Source organism: Chrysemys picta, chromosome 2 (genome assembly GCF_011386835.1).
Source record: "Chrysemys picta bellii isolate R12L10 chromosome 2, ASM1138683v2, whole genome shotgun sequence".
NCBI classification, from domain to species: Eukaryota; Metazoa; Chordata; order Testudines; family Emydidae; genus Chrysemys; species Chrysemys picta.
In genome coordinates, this window is record NC_088792.1 from 71,905,091 (window position 1) to 71,925,619 (window position 20,529).

At 38.7% G+C, this 20,529-nt stretch overlaps 1 protein-coding gene across 8 annotated transcripts in view; it reads right to left on the reverse strand.

Moving 5' to 3' along the window:
• The window catches only part of ZNF385D (zinc finger protein 385D), a 604,024-nt gene that overhangs the window by 221,567 nt on the left and 361,928 nt on the right, over window positions 1–20,529 (reverse strand). The window contains exon 1 of one of the 8 annotated variants that reach the window (XM_005297061.5): window positions 6,121–6,424. The exons of 6 other annotated variants lie outside the window; for them this stretch is intronic. In XM_005297061.5, the coding sequence (XP_005297118.1) occupies window positions 6,121–6,142 (22 nt within the window). In that variant the 5' untranslated portion in view covers window positions 6,143–6,424. Of the gene's footprint in view, window positions 1–2,950; window positions 2,982–6,120; window positions 6,425–20,529 lie in introns of those variants that run through there. One more of the 8 variants, XM_042840162.2, reaches the window with a different exon arrangement.

Here is a 20,529-nt window from a genome sequence, read left to right on the forward strand (position 1 = left end):
AAGGAGCTTTTTCAGCTGTATTTGAAGACAGCAAGATTCTGATTCTAGACTTTGAAATCAATGTGACTAGATATGGAGTGAGGTGTTACTCAACTTGAGGAAGACTATCCAAGTCTGACCCCACAATGACGACTGTTTTCCCTTAATTTCCAAACCACTGATTTGACCATTCCGTCCAGTTGTTTAAAAAATAAACAGATTGAATAGAATGTTATAACCATAGTGCTTATATTTTTAAACAGTTGTTAGCCTTACTAAAATGGAAAGTGAAAAATTAACAAACACCTTTATTTAAAAGCCATAAACATCTACTACAGAAGTCTTAACTTCTTTCAAAATTATAGAAGCTTCTAATCATCATAGCTTCTAAGCATAAAGGTAGACACAGGGCAGATGTATTCACGATGCTATAAGGACACAGTAATGTCCCTAATAATCCAAATTTCAAACTGCAATTATGTTTGTTTTTCCTTTGACATTGGCAAGAACTTGAGTCTAAACTCTCTTGATTAGTGTCTTGCCATCCCACATTTATGATTGTGTTAGCCTTAAATAAAGCAAAATGAGAGATAAGAGGACAATAAAAGGGGTGAAGAGATGTGGGTGCTACATGGAGCTAGAATATTTTATATATATTAGATTTTGCAGCCCCATATAGATTTTGTAGAAATATCTTTTCAAATCTCAGCAAACCCAGTGTTTGTGCTCAATACAGGCGGACTTACAATATGTGGCTCTCCTATATAATAATTAATGCTGCAAGAGAGCAAAGCTTCTTCCCATTTTCAACCCTAGCAATTTGACTCAACTAGGATCTCAAGCACTTTAGGTTTTGATATTTTTAGCCAACCTCTTATGCTGCATTTTCCCTTAATGCTACCAATCAACTGTGAAATTCAGTTGCAAAACTAATCTTTGCAGTAAATGATATGTAATAACCCCTTTTTAAAAATAAAGACTGTATGACCTTTGCTGTTTTTTAAGAACTTTTCATGGTCCAATACCAAACTGAAACATTCCCTTTCTCAAGATCAAAGTCCAAATACATTTCTGCTTTTTTATCACTGTTCTCTCTGCCATAATGAGAGCCAGAGGCTTTGAAAGGATTCTTGTAACCTGATAACGTTTTTGCAACTGCAAGAATTTCTATAATTGCGAACAGGCTACACCATATAATAAAAATTTCATATATTTTTTATTTCAACACAGATACATAGAAGTAGAAGCCATATGACTCAAACAGAATTCTGAAGTCAAATGCTACATTCCTATTTTAAAGTATTTTATGATAAAGAATTTGTATTAAATATCATTTGGAAGAAAAAAAATTATGAATCCTACATAGAGATAGAACTAAGAAAAGTGAGAGATGGTAGCTGGATGCTATGGGTCTGACCCTGCATTGTGTAACAGCAGTGAGAGATTCTCCTGAGCAGGATATATGATTGGGCCCGAAACAAGGAAAACTCCATTCATCACAGTTAAAGCAAATACACACAAACACATTTGCTGTTAAGGGAGGTGCAGTCAAAAGCAGCTGTGACCAAACGTTCTCTAATGAAGCAAGAAAGCACGAATTTAAATTTTGAATTTGTTCTTGGAACATTTATGCCATCCACAAAGGGATAACCTTGGGAGCCACAATTTCTCATGAATTTGGGAACTTATCTCTCAAATAGACACACGCCACATTTCCATAAGTATATTGCAACCAGTTAAAGAAACTTTTAACAACCAGCTTTCATGATATCTGGATGGAGGCATAGAACACACCACAGCACTGGGTAAGTATCTAGCAGGATTTATAATTATTATTATTTTATGTATTTGTGTGTTAATTGATTCTTCAAGTTTCAAGATATGAACTTCACTTTCCATAAGACGAATACTCTGTAAAGACATATACACTGTAAAGTTCTCAGTATAAATATAAGGCTTCTTTAGATTTCAGGAGACTATACTTTGACTCTTCTCAACTACATTCTTCTGTCATATTCAGCATTCTTTATATATTAACTACACTTTATATTGGATATGGCTGGTAATAAACTACAGTACAGTGCATAACCCAGTATCAATAGTTTTTTACATTTTTTAGAAGTGTGATCTTAAAGATGCTCACTGATTATCTTCATGTAAGGAAGGATGAAACAGAACTAGTGAGGGAGGACTCTGCTATATGTAATCTAGCATATACATCACAACCTTCTAAAAACAAATTGGCAACTGTTAAAATGTTTTCACTAAAACTGCTGTGAAAGATTTATTTCATTTTTTACAATATGTATTTTCTTTAAAGAGCCTGTGAGATTCCGGGAGCATTTTTTCCATCATGACTCATCCAATATGAATTTCTCTTTCAAGAAATTGTTCCAGGAGTAAAAAGTGATACTCAGAGTGGTACCGTCAATGCAGACAAAATACTACGTTTGCTGGAAAATAAAACTGGACCTGGAAATAGCCAATGTGCTAACAGAAATGTGATGGAATTTCAGGTTGCCTAGAATTAGGGATTTTTTTCTATTTATTCTTTTTATTTATTAATTTGACCCTTACAGAATATTATCTCTACCTTCAATCAGGCACACATCACTGCAAAATGTTCCACTTTTTTCATTTGTAATTAAAGTTTGTGTTAATCTGTTTTAAAAATCTTTCCCTCCATTCCTTTGCAGGTTTACTGGATTCTCAGGAACAGTGTTCACGGTCCCTGAACTGCAATACCACTGCAGCGTATCCCCTGGTTGACAATCATGTAATGTGCTGCTAGCTCACAACCATGTATAACCTTCTTAAAATGCCCTCCTGGTGGCTTCATCTCCTGCCTGAAAAGAATGAACTTCACATCACATCTAGACCCAACCATCTTGCCCCAAATATATATTTTGACCCAACCAGCAGCAACAATGACCATTACAATGGTGCTTTAAAATAAGCAGGCTCTACTCACTGGCCCATATCGTCATGCTGGTGTGATATAAATGCATGGTGCTAGGAGAGGGGGGGTAAGCTGTGGTAGCAATCCCAAACTGGACCTTTTTTTAAAACAGACTTGGCATACAGGAGCAAATAATCTGTCAGTCATAACAATGCTTCGCCTTAACCAGAAATTACGGCACAGAACTGGAACAGATCCCCTGTTACCACTTTGCAACATCAGCTCTGTGACACTGACAACCACCCACAGTCTCTCTTCTCTAATCTGTGGAGAAAGTTCACAACAGAGACTTTTATCGGTTGCTAAATTATTAACATGATAATCATCTTTGGCAAAAAAAAATTTTTTTAAAACAGTGTAAAGTATTTAGTTACAAAATACTTCATAAGTATTTACTATTTTCATTTAGTTTCCACAAACTCCAAATACACTGCCAGGTAAGGTTGTGGTTTGGTTTTTTATTTTAATTCCACAACTCATATTCAACTCAAAATGTTGAATGCACAGTCAGTAGAATAGGTAACACAAATATCCACAGTGACTGAACAGCAGACTCTACATCGCAGCACAGTGAGTGAAAATTAACAGTTCCTGAAATCACTGTATTGAAATTCCAATAGAAAGCAAGAGTGTAGCTTATGTCATTAAGAGCGTCCATTAGTTCGATCGTTTGAAAGCTAAGTTTTACACTATATAGTGGATCTATATATACAATACCTACACAAAATTTTCTTGGGTATTGCAGGTTTAAATATAGCAAAGTGCACAGTTATTGACTTCTTCTGCATTCAGTAACCTGGCTTTGATAGAAGAGAACTTTAGAGACAGTGCTTCATATAGGCTTATTTCAATCATTGGATATTTACTATGTAAAACTCATATTTCCAGAGGGAAAGGGTTTAGATTTTTTTCATGGGAATTATTTTAATATTTACTTGGCACCCAGCATCGGACATGCTCTACCATCATGCTACCTTACATCAGCACCAATTAGCTGGTAAGGCCTAATGAAGCCAGTAAAACATGTACATACACACCTGCAATCCGAGGAGGGTTTTCCCCCCCTATTTTAGTCTGAAAGTAGATTAACATCACACTAATAGACATTCAAAAAGAAACAGCAGCAAGAAAGATTTTTTAAAAAAAGTTGGAAGCAAAATAAAAAAAAATACTACAGTAAATTAAGCGTAAACTATAAAATGTCTATTTTGTGTAAATGGTGGATAGAGCACAAGGTTCAATTTTAGGTCTTAGTATGTGTGTGATGCACACTGCTCTGCCTTCACTTGGGTTTGTGCAGTATTGCTCAGTACCGGTACAATACTTTACAAGGGCAGGTGAACTTTTAGGTTTCTGACAGTTGGAGTATGAGACTGCCTAGAATAGCTGCAGATGAATGTGTCATTCCCCCCGAGAGCATGGTTTGTTACCCAAAAGGAGGAAAATAGGAAGCCAGTTTTATACTAATGTTACTTGAAGTTTCAGGCTGAACAAAGCATACTGAAAACTTGCGTAATAGAAACTTTAGTTGAACCCTCAGAAGCGAGGTTTCCTATGAAGCAGGTCACATTTCAGTTTTCCCCATTAAAAACTTGAATTACACAATTAAACAAATTACCATGTGAATCACTGGGCAGTACACCCAGTTTGGAATGGCAAAACATTAGTAAACGCTGACCGACCCATGTTACATAGATATGAAAATGTCATTAAAACAGCAGATACATTTTAATTTAAGATAGTACAGCTGACCTCTACCCAATACTTCTAACTCTTACAACTACAATCAACCAGAAAGTCTTACCACAACTAAGCAGGCAATCAATGCAAAGCTTACTGCAAAGAAAACATTAAGCACTTGCAGTGATATAAAAACAAGCCAAATAAAAAAATAAAGCATGTTTTTAATCATAAGGAGACAATCAAAATTATCCAATTCACTCAAACCTAAAATGTTTATGGCATAAACAATAGTTCAGCAAATGTACATAAGTGATCTATTCCCACTCTTCTGAGGATATATTAGAGGAAATTAATCTTTGGAGGTGGCTACTTCTGCCTTTAAAATATCTTTTCTATTACGACAATTTACAGCAAAATCACAGTTGCTTTCAAGGCAACTGATGGACGTCATCTTTAGTAAATAAGTTGGGGGCCCTATATTTTTAAGGACGGTAAAGAAAATAAGGAAATAATGGCTACACGAAAACCCCACTACTATGTACAGTATCACACTCACAGTCAATCATAATATCAAAGAAATACTTTAATCTTAAAGTGAACTGTTGATTTAATATTTAAGGAAACAGAGACAGCTGCTGAATGTCCCAGAAATCCTCCAGTTCTGTTCATTAATAGATATTGTGCGGCAATACATTAATACCAATGTTGCATAAGACTTCAAATATAAAAGGATAGGCTTTTCCTCCCTTTCGTCACATTTTTAAAAACATTTTCCATCATTAAGTTGCAGTATTACAGTGTGATTGTACATCCCAGCACTGTATTGCAGCACTACATTAGTAACACATATCCAAGATCCAGCATGTTTTTGGGTATGCAGCCAGTTCAGCTGCAAACCTAAGGAAGATTTCCATCAAGCCACGAAACTAAACTCTGCACAAATATTTAACAGTTCTGAGACCTCTAAAGGCTTAAAATAACATGTATTTCATGGAATGCTAGCAGCCAGCCCCATAGCTGTGATCTGCAAAGTGCAGGGTACTCGGTAAACATGCCATTACAAATAAAGCATTGTTTCTCCTTTCAGTCTTAGAATTCTTAGAGCAAAATGCTGAATGATAACCTAATACTTACTGAGACTTCAAACCATAAACCATGCAATAGTAGCTTATATATTTCATTAAGTTTGTCTGTAACTTCCCATGCTTCACATCAAATCTTCATCCCCCCCGAGCAGACGAAACACAAGTTCATTTAAAACAAACTGTAGGGTGAGTTCATTTTTTTCAGCAGCTAACACTAAGCCATAACCCATTCAAACAGAATCCTTTCTAAGACAATAGGTTCCTTTTTAAACTGCACAACCAATGTGGTTTTCTAGTTGTCAGTTTTAGGTGCGTGCCAGCATGAAATGTTCTTGCATCTAAAATTTCAAATAATTACTCCTATTGATAAGATATGAGCAGAAGCAGAATTACATCATCATAGTTAACACTTACCAAAATACATGATGTTTCTCATTAATCATGCAGTCAGAATCCCACCGCTGTGTATTCAGCATTAGCTCCCGCACAGGGCTGACATGTAAAACAGAGCTCTTTCATTCTACATTGCGTGGAAATTTCCCAGCATAGGAACAGTGAGTGAGTAGTGTGCCTCCTCAGGATGAGTGCTTTGCAGGCAGTCTTATCCCTGATACAATCCCGGTCTGATTTAGCGTTTACTCTGGCTGCATGCTGCACTGCCCATTCTTACTGTAATCTGACTCCTCCTTGTCATGTCCTTGCTGTGCCTGTGACATCAGTACTAAGAGTACAACAAACAGATTTTTTCTTTAACTAGCTCCCATTGGGGTGTTCTAATGTCCTGGTTTAACTAATCTCGGCTTGCAAAAAATAATCTTAAAATCTTATACTGTTTGGCGAGTGTGTGTGTGTGTAATAAATGCACTCAGTGACATAATATGGTCAATTATGTAATAGGTGGGAAAAGATAGCATGTAGATCGTTAACATATTTTCCTCACTAAGAGCACAATCCGGAAGGGTACTGAATGCCCTCAGTTCCCATGGACCTAAATGGGATCTGAAGGTGGCTGGCACTTTGCAGAATGAGCCCCTAAAAGGTTAAATAGATGTTTCCATCCAAGTCTTGTTTGAAGCTCAGTTTCCCTCTAAATGCATTTTTAAAAACCCAGAAATCATAAATAGAAATACAGTTGTGCTCAAATGATTGTTCAAACTATGATTTCTGCCCATAAATAAAAATGCAAGAGACAAACTTGATGGCAGAAAAGATTGATAATGAGGTTAAGAACCTTTCACCTCTAGCTCTCAAGGTCCTGTCCAGGTTGGTAAGTCATTAGCAGTTGATGGCTAGTTTGTTGTCTCTGTGACAAATGTGGTGATACAAAGCTGGGTCCTAATAGACAGATCCTCGCATGATCATAGCTGCTATTACAACTGGCATCTTTGTTGGCAGTCTCCAAAAGAAAGACAGAAGACATAGATAATGAAATACCCTGTTTCCCTAGAGGTCATGCCTCAGGTTAGATTTGATGCACATTAGCAGCACTGGTGAGGCTGCACTGTCCATGCCTCTGTATGTACTGAGTCTGTTCTGTGGATCAGTAAAGGACAGTGTCTTTGTGATGCCAGTATGGCATCTTTCACTAGTAATACACTTAAGATAAATAAATAAAAATAAACTAAAAATAACAAAGGAAAGTATACTGAAGTGTTTATCTCATTATAATGGGATCTAATGGGATAAATGCTTTCATGCCACAGGCAAGAGGATGACAGATATCATAGAATCATAGAAGATTAGGGTTGGAAGAGAGCTCAGGAGGTCATCTAGTCCAACCCCCTGCTCAAAGCAGGACCAACCCCAACTAAAGTATCCCAGACAGGGCTTTTTCAATCCAGGCCTTAAAAAGCTCTAAGGATGGAGATTTCACCACTTTCCAAGGTAACCCATCCCAGTGTTTCACTATTCCTAGTGAAATAATGTTTCCTAATATCCAACCTAGACCTCCCCTACTGCAACTTGAGACCACTGCTCCTTCTTCTGTCATCTACCACCACTGAGATCAGCCTAGCTCCATCCTCTTTGGAACCCCCCTTCAGGTAGTTGAAGGCTGCTATCAAATGACCCCTCACTCTTCTGTTCTGCAGACTAAATAAGCCCAGTTCCCTCAACCTCTCCTCATAAGTCATGTCCCCCAGCCCCCTATTCATTTTCGTTGCCTTCTACTGGACTCTTTCCAATTTGTTCACATCCTTTCTGTAGTGGCCAGTGGGAGGGGGCCCAAACTGGACGCAATACTTCAGATGAGGCGTCACCAGTGCCGAATAGAGGGAAATAATCACTTCTCTCGATCTGCTGGCAATGCTCCTATTAATGCAGCCCAATATGCTGTTAGTGTTCTTGGCAACAAGGCACATGTTGACTCTCATCCAGGTTCTTGTCCAGGTCCTTTTCTGCAGAACTGCCGCTTAGCCAGTCGGTCTGCACTTATCCTTGTTGAACCTCATCAGATTTCTTTTGGCCCAATCCTCCAATTTGTCTACGTCACTGGACCCTATCTCTACCCTCCAGCATATCTACCTCTCCCCACAGCTTAGTGTCATTTGCGAACTTGCTGAGCGTGCAATCCATCCCATCATCCAGATCATTAATGGTATAATTCATTTAAAGCTCCACTTCTTATCCTTAAAACCTCTACACTACACTAAGTTCAGTTTTTATGAGGTCCAATTACTTAGGGTGAAATTATTCTAGCATCAAAGGAGCCAAACAAAGTTCAGTTGTTGGCTATATACTAGGCATGCAAGGGAACTCTACATCCCGTACAAGACTTGACTGGGTTCCATGCTACCTCCACAAAGGCCAAAACTGTTGAGGGCAGTCTGAAGGAGGGAAGGGCCATGGTATGAATTTCATGACAAGAAAGCCCTGCATCGCGGTCGTGGCTAAACCTGGATGAATAACTCTTTTTTTCCTCTGGCAGAGCTAAAAAAAAAAAAAATCAAGAAAAAAAATTCAGTTTGACCTAAACAAAACCCAAGTGTTCCAAAAAATGGGCAATTTGAAAAGTCAACAAAAAACTATTTTGGGTCAAACAAAATGTTTTGGTTGATTAAAAATGAACCATTCCATTGTGTTTCCAGGCACTTTTTGATACAAAAGCAAAGGAAACAAAGGGCCAGGTTCACAAAAGGTGAGAAGGAGGTAATGGAAGCCTCCTTTATAACCTTTACCCAGTGGATAAAGCACCAACCTGGGATGTGGGCAACCAAGGTTCAATTTCCCCCCTCTGCAGGACAGGGATTTGAACTTGAGTTTCCAACTTTGCAAGCAAGGGCCCTGACCAGTGAGGTATGGGATATTCTGGCATAGGTTTCTTTCAGCCTGTCCTGTTGAAGCTTTCCCACTATGTATAAATAATTAAATATTCACCAGACTGGGGACTTGATCTTCGGTCTCCCACTGGGTGTGCCCTAATCACCAGACTATAAAGTCATTCTCACTCACTTGCTTCCTCTTTGTACAGGGGAATATATTTCACCTGTAGCAGAAAATGTGGTTCCTGATGTCCAGTCCAAGTATTTCAGATAAGAAATGGTGACATCTTTGGAGGAGGGGGAAGGAATCCTCACAGATCATCAGCAGACTTACTCAAGGGCAAAAAGACCAGAGGATCTATCCAATGGCAAATCCTCCAACTCTACTGTTGGCCTAGCCTTGCCTGTCCCCAACATCTCTGCAGATCTTTAGGTTACAGGAGGTCCCAGATCTAGCCTCCATCTTGCACAGCAAAAGTACACTGAGCATGCTGAAGGAGGACCCTCTACACCAAGGAAGGTAGAGGTAGCTGTTATATTTAGACCTAACAGCAAAGGTAGGGTGACCAGACGTCCTGTTTTTAAAGGGACAGTTCTGTTTTTTGGGACTTTTTCTTATATAGGTGCCTATTACCCCCCACCCCCAACCCTTTTTTTCACAGTTGCTATCTGGTAACCCTAAGCAAAGGTTATAGACATAGGGGAAGCTGATAGTAACACAGCTATTTGCTGTGGTCGCTTTATTTTTCTGGCAATGAACAGGGACAAACGAAAGTGAGGCTCTGCACCTGGTCAGTACATAGTGCCCAAATAGTTAAAGGGGCAGATCACCACAATAGCATTTGCGTCTTAGTTGCCGGCACAGACACCATCACCTCCTCATTCTAAACAGCTGCTTAATGTGCAATGCTGCCTGTGTCATCGTAAATTGTCATGTATCTTGGGTCAGATCCTCAGCTGGTCTAAAGCACTGTAGCTCTGTTTAAGTGAATGGAGCCTAGCTGATTTACACCACTAGAGGATCTTGTCCCTTTTAAAACTCATCTTTAGTACAGATACAGTTCGGATGATTATTTTCACTTTTATATTCTAATGTGTTAAAACTGTCACTCCCGTTAGTATATGTTTGTTGTATAAACAAAGAAAATCTATAATCAAAAACAGCCATAAGAGAACTGGATATTTTATTTAAGTAACGTTGCATTTCCATTATGGAGCAGATGCAAGGGAAGAGGCTGGTCTTTTCTTATGGCAAGCTTCCATAGTCCAAATTCACATACTTTGGGCAAAATCATGCTTTCACCACATGTATAATTCCCAAAAAATTGCAGAAAGCATCAGAGCTCCAACAAACACAGGCCAAATTCTGATCCCAGAATGGAATTGCATGGCTGCAAAGGAAAACAGGATTTGGTGCAGTAATTTTAACCTTCGGTGATTGGTGTTTTAGGACAAGCATTTAGGACTCTACTGCACAGAGCTATGCAGGGTCATAAAGTAAGTAAGAACCTTCCTTATGCCCGTGGGTACACTACTCAGACAAGGCGTCTGGGCATGCAGGAATAAGCTAGTGGGCAGGTAGGGAAAACCCTGGGTTCTCCCCTTCTGATGCATAGACCAGCAGAGCTGAGCTGGCACAGAGGTGTTATAATTTCCTGCAGGTATAGGTCAGCAGCATGTTACAACCTGCCTAGAACAAGGGAGAGTAGGCTCGGAATTATACTTCCCAAAGACATAATTTGTGCCCTGTTTCTCTCCTGGGGTGGCACAGACCTATGCTCAGGACCAAAGCCACAATACAGCCCTTGGTAAGGTATATGCTCTACCATCCTGTTTTCTAACTTTGATCCCACTCTTTTCACACACATTTTAGTTCTAGTTTACATACTGCCCCCATGTTGGGAACTAAAACTACTTGCAGACATGTCTACTGCAAACATTGATTAATATTTAATAAAATTAATGTGCCTGCTGATTCCTGGAAACCTCTCTTCTGGTTTTGAATTATCCCAGGAAGCAACCAATAATAGATTTATATCAAGATTCTTACTGGTTGGCTTTGAGGAATTTCAATCTGAGAGGCTTACCACACTTTTTTTTTTTTTTAAGGTGAGTGCAGAAGCACATCCAGGGACTCTTTGTTGGCAGAAATGTAATAACGTGCAACAAAAGACACCAGTGACACAACATTATCAGTTTGTGTGTCTCGTATAGAAGGTTAAAAGATCTTATACACCTGAGAGGGTTCCAATTTTTCTCAAAATAAATTTCATCTATTGTGCACAGACAACCATGAACAACAGAAATGTACTGTGTTGAATCTGAAAACAAAATGGAAGCAGCAGCCCAAATCACACGGAATCTCTTTGTTTCCCTTTGAAAAACAAAAAAAAACCTCTTCAAGGTAAACTGAGTACAATTTAAGCAAATTGGGGCTGGGGGAACATTATGGATAATGAACATTTTATTATTATTTATGCCATAACAACAACAGTGCAGAAAGAAGAGTAACCAAGCCACAATTTTGCAAGAATCCAAAAGTAATTGGAAGTGTTTCCAAGTGATCATAAATTTGTGCCTGAAGTCAAATACACTTAATACATTGGCTAGAAGTTTGGTTTGTTTTTACTTTGAAGCCATCTGGAATAGTTTAAGACATATGGCATTTTTACTACAAAATAACATAGATTTTGTAATTCCTAACTAATCCCCTGAGGTTAAATTAAAGGAGAAGGGGTGTGTGTGTGCGTGTGTATGTGTGTGTGTGTGTAACTAGCATAGTAGCTCATCTCTGTTCTGGTCTTTTTCCACTGGATAAAACTACCAAATGTGCTTTTTACCCTTGACTCAAAAGTGTCACTTCTAGAAATCTGCAGTATTTGTCACCATGAATACCATTTAACTGCAGCAGTACCCAAAGGAACTCTGTACTGCCACACGTGAATACAACTGGAGGAACTTAATTAATCTTCCTGTCACTTCCATGATGCTTTTCATTAGTTTAGCTGCTATCTGATCAACTGGTCCATTCTCTATTGGAAATGACTATCCAGAACCTCTTATAAAAGCATTTTCTAGAGATAAACAAAGACTCTCCTTTTGACGTGGCGAGCCTTTACAAATCTTAGTCATGCAGACTTTATCTATTCAATAACAGTACTTGCAGCAAACGTTATGTGTAAGAAGTTAGGATTTTCCAAATATGAGGTTTAAGAACTATGAATAGCACCAATATGCATTTGTGTGTAGAAACCAAGTGGTTTAAATTTTATACTGATACTAGTTTACAGTCCGGACATAGATATATTTCAAATGAAAGGTCACATTTTTCTTCATGAATAGTTATGTTTATTACAGTGCCTTTAAAAAAAACTCAATCCAACATTTCAGGCACTGGCTCTGATTGTTATTCCTCTAAGGGACCCATTCAGGTATTTGATTGGGTTTAAGATGATAAATCAGAATGAATAATATGCCTAATGTAGAAGCTTCTTTGATCATGTCTATTGATCACAATTTGTTAGAGATATTATAATCATATAAGCAAAAAGTGGTGGCAGGAAGTGATAAGTCTTATTCATGGTTCATGTTATAGATAAAATGTTTTAAAAAAGATCCATAACTACACCTCTACCCCGATATAACGCGACCCGCTATAACACAAATTCAGAAATAACACGGTAAAGCAGTGCTCCGGGGGGATGAGGGGGGATGCGCACTCCGGTGGATCAAAGCAAGTCCGATATAAAGCGGTTTAATCTATAACACTATAACACGGTAATATTTTTTGGCTCCCGAGGACAGCGTTATATCGAGGTAGAGGTGTATTTTAGTCAAGATCTGGGCTAAGGCAATTTATGGCCCTAGACAAACCCACTGGCCCTATCAAAGTGCCATTGCCCCTAGACTGTAACCTTATCCATTCCTTCAGGTGGCAGTGACAGGGACCATCCACATAAGAATATTAGTTGGACTAATGAGAAATTCACCACCACTTCTGTTTCAGCAGACTGGGCCTTTACTTGCTTCTGAGACCACTGTTCCCTGTACAGGCAGGTTGTGGTCCATCCTGGAGGACAAAGGATTCAAATATGTAGGGCCCCCTTATGCATAGATTCATAAGAAATAAGGCCAGAAGGGACCTTAGATCATCTAGTCTGAACTCCTATATATCACAGGCCATTATATTTCACCAGTTACCCCTGTATTGAGCCCAATAATTGGTGTTGGCTAAAGCGTATCTTCCAGAATGGCATCTAGTCTTAATTTGAAGACAGCAAGAGATGGAAAATCCACCACTTCCAATGACTAATCACCTTCACGGATTTCCAGATTAAATTTCTCTGGCTTCAGCTTTCAATCATTGGTTCTTATTATGCTTTACTCCACTGGATTAAAAAGCCTTTTCTACCCAATATTTTCTCCCTGTGGAAGATACTTATACTGTCATCAAGTCATCTCTCAATCTCCTTTTGGCTAAACCAGGGGTCGGCAACCTTTCAGAAGTGGTGTGCCGAGTCTTCCGTTATTCACTCTAATTTAAGGTTCCGCGTGCCAGTAATACATTTTAACGTTTTTAGAAGGTCTCTTTCTATAAGTCTATAATATATAACTAAACTATTGTTGTATGTAAAGTAAATAATGTTTTTAAAATGTTTAAGAAGCTTCATTTAAAATTAAATTAAAATGCAGAGTCCCCCGGACCGGTGGCCAGGACCTGGGCAGTGAGAGTGCCACTGAAAATCAGCTCGCGTGCTGCCTTCGGCACACGTGCCATAGGTTGCCTACCCCTGGGCTAAACTAAACAGATTGAACTCTAAGTCTCTGACCATAAGGCATTTTCTTCATCCCTTGAACCATTTTGGTATCTCTTTTCTGCACCATCTCCAATTATTCAATATCCTTTTTAAAATGTGGACACCAGAACTGGAAGTAATATTCTACTAGTGGTCTCACCAATGCTGGACCCAGAGGTCAAATCACCTCCCTACTCCTATTCACTACTCTGCTGTTTCTACACCCAAGGATCACATTAAACCTTTTTGCCACAACATTGTTGAGTTGCTCATCCACTATGACCCCTATATCCTTCTTAGAGTCATTACTTCCTAGAGTAGAATCCCCTGTCCCCCGATCCTATAAGTATTGCCTACATTCTTTGTTCCTAGATGTATAAATTTACATTTGGCCATAATTAAACATATATTGTTTACTTGCACCCAGCTTACCATATGATCCAAATCACTCTATATCAGTGACCTGTCCTCTTCATTATTTACTCCTCCTCCATTCTTTGTGTCATCTTTGAACTATCTGTAATGATTTTATGTTTTCTTTCAGGTCCTTGATAGATATATTAAACAGTATAGGGCCAAAAGTGATCCTTGTGGCACCCCACTAGAAACATACCCTCTCTCTATTATGATCGATAATGTATAATAACATTTTGAGAACTGTCAGTTATCCCATTTATAATCTTTTTAATATGCGACATGTTAATTTTGTATCTCTCTAGTGTCTTAATCAAAATGCCTTACAGAAGTCCAATTATATTACATTAACATTATTGCCTTTATCAACCAAACTTGTAATCTCATAAAAAATGAAATCAGGTTTGTCAAGACATATTTACCATAAAATGATGATGATGGCATTAATTGTGTTTTAATCTGACCTCCTGTGTTATACAGGAAGTCAGACTAGATGATCACAATGGTCCCCTCTGGCTTTGAAATCTATTCATTTTATGCTTTAATTTTTTATCAATGGAATCCCATATTAGCTTTCCTATTATTTTACCCAGAATTGATGTCAGGCTAACTGGCCTATAGTTACCTGTGTCATTCTGCATGCCCTTTTGAATATTGGTACATTAGCATTCTTCCAGTCTTCTGAAATTTCTCTGTTGTTCCAAAATGTATTAAAAATGGACATCAGGGGGCCAGAGAACCCCTCAGTCAACTCTTTTAGGACTCTTGGAGGCAAGTTATCTGGGCCTTCTAATGTAAAAATGGGTTTCCAGAGTAGCTCTTAATATCCTCCTTGATTACTAATGGACTGGAAAGTACTTCTTGTGACAGGCATAGTACATCATCCTGCTTCTTTTCAAGTATAGAACGGTAATATCTATTGAGCACTTTTGCTTTTTCAGCATCACTATTGGCAGTTTTACCATCTCCATCTAGTAATGGGCCTATACCATTGCCAGGATTTCTTTTATTCTTAATATACTTTTAAAAACTTTATTTTCCATAGTATTGTCACCCATGGAGTCTCCCCCAATGTCTTTGGCTTCCCTTTCCTATTTTCTATACTTTATAAATTCTCATTTATATTGATTGCTATCCATTTCCCCCCCTTTTTTTTGCTTTTGTTATATGTTGCCTCCTTATTTGTAATTGCAGCCTTCACTTTGCCACTGAACCAAGATGGACTTTAGGCTAAAGTTACTCTCTTTGTTGATTATTGAATCCTGGCTTTTTAACTATCTAGTAAATACTGCTGATAAATAAATAACTCCTGATACTCATTTTTATTTTTCTGTCTGAATTTTTTCCCTAATAACTTCATTAATAATTCTCCTCAGTTTGAGAAGCTAGGCCCTTTGAAGCACAAGTATATACGGCTGGGAACTGTCCTCTGTTTCGCCATATTGAATGTAATTAGATCATGATCACTGGTCCCTAGGTAACCAGTCTAGTGATTCATTCATCACAGAAAGGTCCAAAATTGAAGGCTGATAATGAACTAAGATCTCTCTTTCCCAACATACAATCTATACTTCTATACTTGTAATTCCAAACTGGAAATTGTTGCAAAGAAGGAGTCTGAGCCAATGCCTACTGAAGTCAATGGGAGTTTTTTTGTTGATTATAATGGGAATTGGAATGTACCCTAAATATACAATAAAATACCAATGAAGAAGAGAAGGCTACAAACCATGTTAATTAATTCCATGGAAAACATGCACAAATTCAACACGTCAAGTATAGTCCTCAAAGGAAAAACATTCTGGGCAAAATTCTGATGACATAAAAGATGGGGCAAGTTACACAGCAGTAAGCTGTAACACACCAGTAACTTGTGTACCGAGTAGGTGGAAGGATGGGGTAAGATAAAGTACACGTTCTGCTCTTTCAACAGCTATTTTAAACCAACTGACACTGACTTTTTCACATCAGTTCTGAATTTGACCCTTAAATCCACACCTTGTACTTCTATACCTGTGTGCTACATAACACGGTGTGGAAAAAAAATGAGTTGGCATATAGAGAAAATGCCAGTGACATATAGTTATACACTGCACCTTAGGAGGCTTCGGAACTTGGGATCACTATTGGATCATTCACATCCACTGAAATCCAGCCATCTCTGGGATGAACATGGCAGCTGGTGACAGTGCACAGCAGCACGACACAGCAGTTTAGAGCAGAAAGTGAGGAATATCTTCCACTGAAACCAAAGCTGGAATGTATGTGGGAAGAATGTAAATTACCCACTGACAATTTGATGAGAACACTGTGTTAATAACACCCCTACACTTGCAAGATTTCCATTGGATCTTTAATGACCTTAATTTTTCATCCCATACTAAAGAATGGCATCTCCAAACTTCTAAGAAAGTGCTGAGGCACTGGTTCCTTAATCTATAGACGGAACACTGTGACCAAACAACAGCCAATACAGCATCCTACAGTAACTAAGTGTTCCACTGAGTTCTCTGAGGACTGACATGGGCCATCCATGCTTATCTTTAAAGGCAAAATGGGATCAAAACACAAAATGCTTGCTGCCATTTACTGTTTAAAAGAAAAAATATTGTAAACTCACCCAAGAACAATTGATTTCTTTTAAACTCTGAATGCTCCAGTACTTTTCTTACAGAAGAAGAACAAAGACACTGCTTTTCTAACGCACTGCCAACAACATTCAAATACTTTTGTATCTGGTTTATAATAGTTAGCTTTAAAAGGAGGGTTTCATCTCTGTTCCCACCTTTTGATCTTATTAACAGAGCCTCTTGTAATTCTAATTCAGAAAGACATTTACACAGAGAAACTCTAATTTGTATCCGCACCTGATTGTCTTGTTACATCTTTTTGTACTGGTCCCTTTTGATCTGCTGTATCTCTGAATTTAATTATGAAGTCTGAAAACACCGTGCCACTATATCTGCCCATAAAGTAATTCTCTCTGTTTCCCATGTCCCAGTGAAAAGACTGCAGGCCTGTCCACACTTACAGCAGTGTGGCAGTGCCTTGCATGGTGTCAAGTATCAGAGGGGTAGCCGTATTAGTCTGGATCTGTAAAAAGTGACAAAGAGTCCTGTGTAATTTCTACCACATGTGTCTGATGAAGTGGGTATTCACCCATGAAAGCTTATGCTCCAATACTTCTGTTAGTCTATAAGGTGCCACAGGACTCTTTGTCGCTTTTTACAGATCCAGACTAGCACGGCTACCCCTCTGATACTTGACACCATGCAAGGCACTGCATTTAGCCATATGGAGTGGAAATCCATCCAGCCACAGGACTCTTTGTTGCTTATTACTCATCTAGTAAGTGAATTACCTCCAAGAAAACTGCATTCAAGGTGATTATTGCTAGTGTATGGCTATCTATGGGGCAAAGTATAACTCTGAAAATAACTGTTTTTTTCGCTTCACTGGCAGTTCTGAAAAATGGGGAAAAAATCAGTTCGAGTCAAACCAAAATATTTTGAATTTCTGGCCAATGGAAAAAGTGAACAAAAATTTTGTTTCATTTCCAGGCATTTAAAACATTTTTTAAAATAAAAGCAAAAGGCTGGATTTACCCCCACCCCAAACAACAACCAGTGACAACTGTGCATGCAACTGTGCATGCAAACAACACACATCCACATCACCCTGACGGACAGTGATTTGGGAACTCAGCTGGGATGTAGGAGCCCAAGGTTCAAATCACCACTCTGGAGCAGGGACTTGAATCCAGGTCTCTCTTCTCCCAAGTGAGTGCCAGCATGTTGGTTATTTGCAGGGGGAGACTCTCAATCTCTCCCCTTGAAGCTGTTGCATGTTGTATAAATACATAATAATTAAAGCAGGGAATTGAACCTGGGTCTCCTTTCTTCCCAACAAATGCCCTAACCACTGTACTATTGGGTGAAAGGAGGGGACTGTTTTGTGAATGGCACCTAAGCCCCTTGTGAATCTATCCCCCTGCTGTTTCTTCAGGGGGGTTGTTTTTGTCCAAAACTACTCACCATCACATTTGTCTCAAATCTGCAAACAGTTTAGTTGACCAGAGTCTGAATTTTGGGGCGAATAAACTATTTGTCTGAAAAATTTTGCCCAGCTGTCGAGGGAAGTTCACCTCAGTGCAGAGGATCTGTACTAAGCTCTGTGTATCACTTTAGGTCTGCAGTGGAGCTAAAGTGAGGAAGGGCTTGAAGGTGGATCAGCATGGGGCTAGGGGGATGTGTCTCTCTGCCTCTGTGTTCTGCACAAACCAGAATCAAAAGTGATGTTGAAGCTGGCAGTCCGGCAAGGAAACAGGGTCTTCGATAACATGGATGCTGTGACTTAACACCTACTAAAGTTGAGGGGAACGGTTGAATGCAGCCACCATTCTAACCCATGACATGGAATAGCAAACTTGTGTTGGGGAGTGAGTGGCAGTATACTGCAATTCTCTGCCTTGTCACCTTCCCACCTCCTCTGAACTTCATATGCATAAAGCCTGATTTCTCATTTTTTGGTGAGGGAAGTGAGTTTTGTTTAGGTGGATTTCTTTTCCAACTCCTCCTGGAAAGTTGGCTGCAGTATAAAAGTGACTTCTAGCTCATTCTTGTGTTGCAGCGATTTGGCAATTTAGCTCTGAGTAATAGAAAACGGGATCGCTAAATGGAAAGTCCGCACAGAGAAAATGGTGGAGGAGACAGAAAAACCCAGTGTAACTGTTTTATCCAAAAGACTATAGCATCCCACCAAAGATAATCTTGTTTTAAATTGTTGCTCCTTTTTGTATTAGAACTCTTTTTCTTTACTTATCTATCATGTCCTTCCTTGAACTGACCCCCAGAGCATTTCATCAAGTAATTATTTTTACTAAAAGTAGTTGCCTACACATTAAAATTAACTGAGCCATGTTTTATGTTCATTTTCCTACAATGCCATTGACTTTAAGGACAAGTTTGGCCCACTCTTCAGACATCAACAGTAGGTGGTATAATATGTGAAAATAATGAGATGTTGGTTACAACTCAATACAAAAAGTTAAATTTTAATTATGTCTGAAAGGTCTTTTGCAGAAAAAAAATAGCTGATAGAAAAGTATACCAAAAATCCACCGATTTCTGAACAAATTAATTTAAATATGTGATTAATAATCAGTCAGCTCAAGAAATGTATATCATACAAGACAGCATGAAACTCTGATCTCAGTTATCAAACTCAATTGAGTTACTTTGGATTTACTTATAAACAGAAATCAGAATTAGGTCCATATATGATGAAATATAAATGTTCTCCATTTATTAAAATGCACCAAGAAGAAACCAAATAGGTTATTTTTCTCAACAATGAGGCTAGTTTCACAACAGCTGCCTAGTCATGACATCCATGAACATGTGAATAAATCTGAGGTATAAATAGAGCTATAAAAACTTTCCAGTTACATAAAAGCAAGGACAGGATATCAAATTTAAGTAATATTGAGCCAAACAAGTTTTGGTCCTATCAAAAAAGGCTCACTGACAAATAAGAGTCAAAATGGTTATTTGGTTATCCTTACTTATTTTCTTTGGTTAAGTACCCATGCCATGCTATAAATCTGCAGTAACAGTTTCACTATAACCATTTCACAAGAAAAGCATTGGATAAACTGTAATGTCTCAAATGAACCTTACCTATTATGTTTGCCAATAGCAAATTCTGTAGCTAAGACTGAGATGTAGTTTCCATTCTAACTCTCCCATGGCACATCATTTTTTTCAGCCAACTCCGTCTTTTGTGATGAAATATTCCATGGGAATCAATCCAAACAAGATTTTGTTTTGTATATGTGTGCACACGCAGGTGTGTGCATGCAGGAGAGAGAAAAAATCTTGTTTGGATTGACTGGATAGGTAAATATTATATTTGGTATGTATGAGCAAATTTGAGCAACTACTGAGCTCACTAGCTAGAGTGCAGCTTTGATGAGGCCAGGAGTAGCGGAGTCACCCTCGGATGGGTAGAGTGGGAAAAGATCACAATTAGGATCAGCTAGGGCAATGCTTCATGTGCTCCTCTGCTTCCCCTCCCCCCTCTCATTCTTTCAGCATGTGTTGATGAGACAGCTGCTTCTTTGTTTTCTCCCTTCCAATCCCTTTCCCGCCCACCACTACAGCCATTGGATAGTAGGGGTGGTAATGGGGCCAGTGATAGGCTCTTCCCTGGAGAAGCTGGAGGTTGCTACAGTTTGCTCTAAGGCAAGTAACCCTTTGAGGGTCCCACTCCTCCCCTTCTTAAACTATTGTTCTGGATTTCCTTCAATACCAGTGCCTAGGCTGAAGTACAGTCCTGGAGTTTGGAAGGAATGT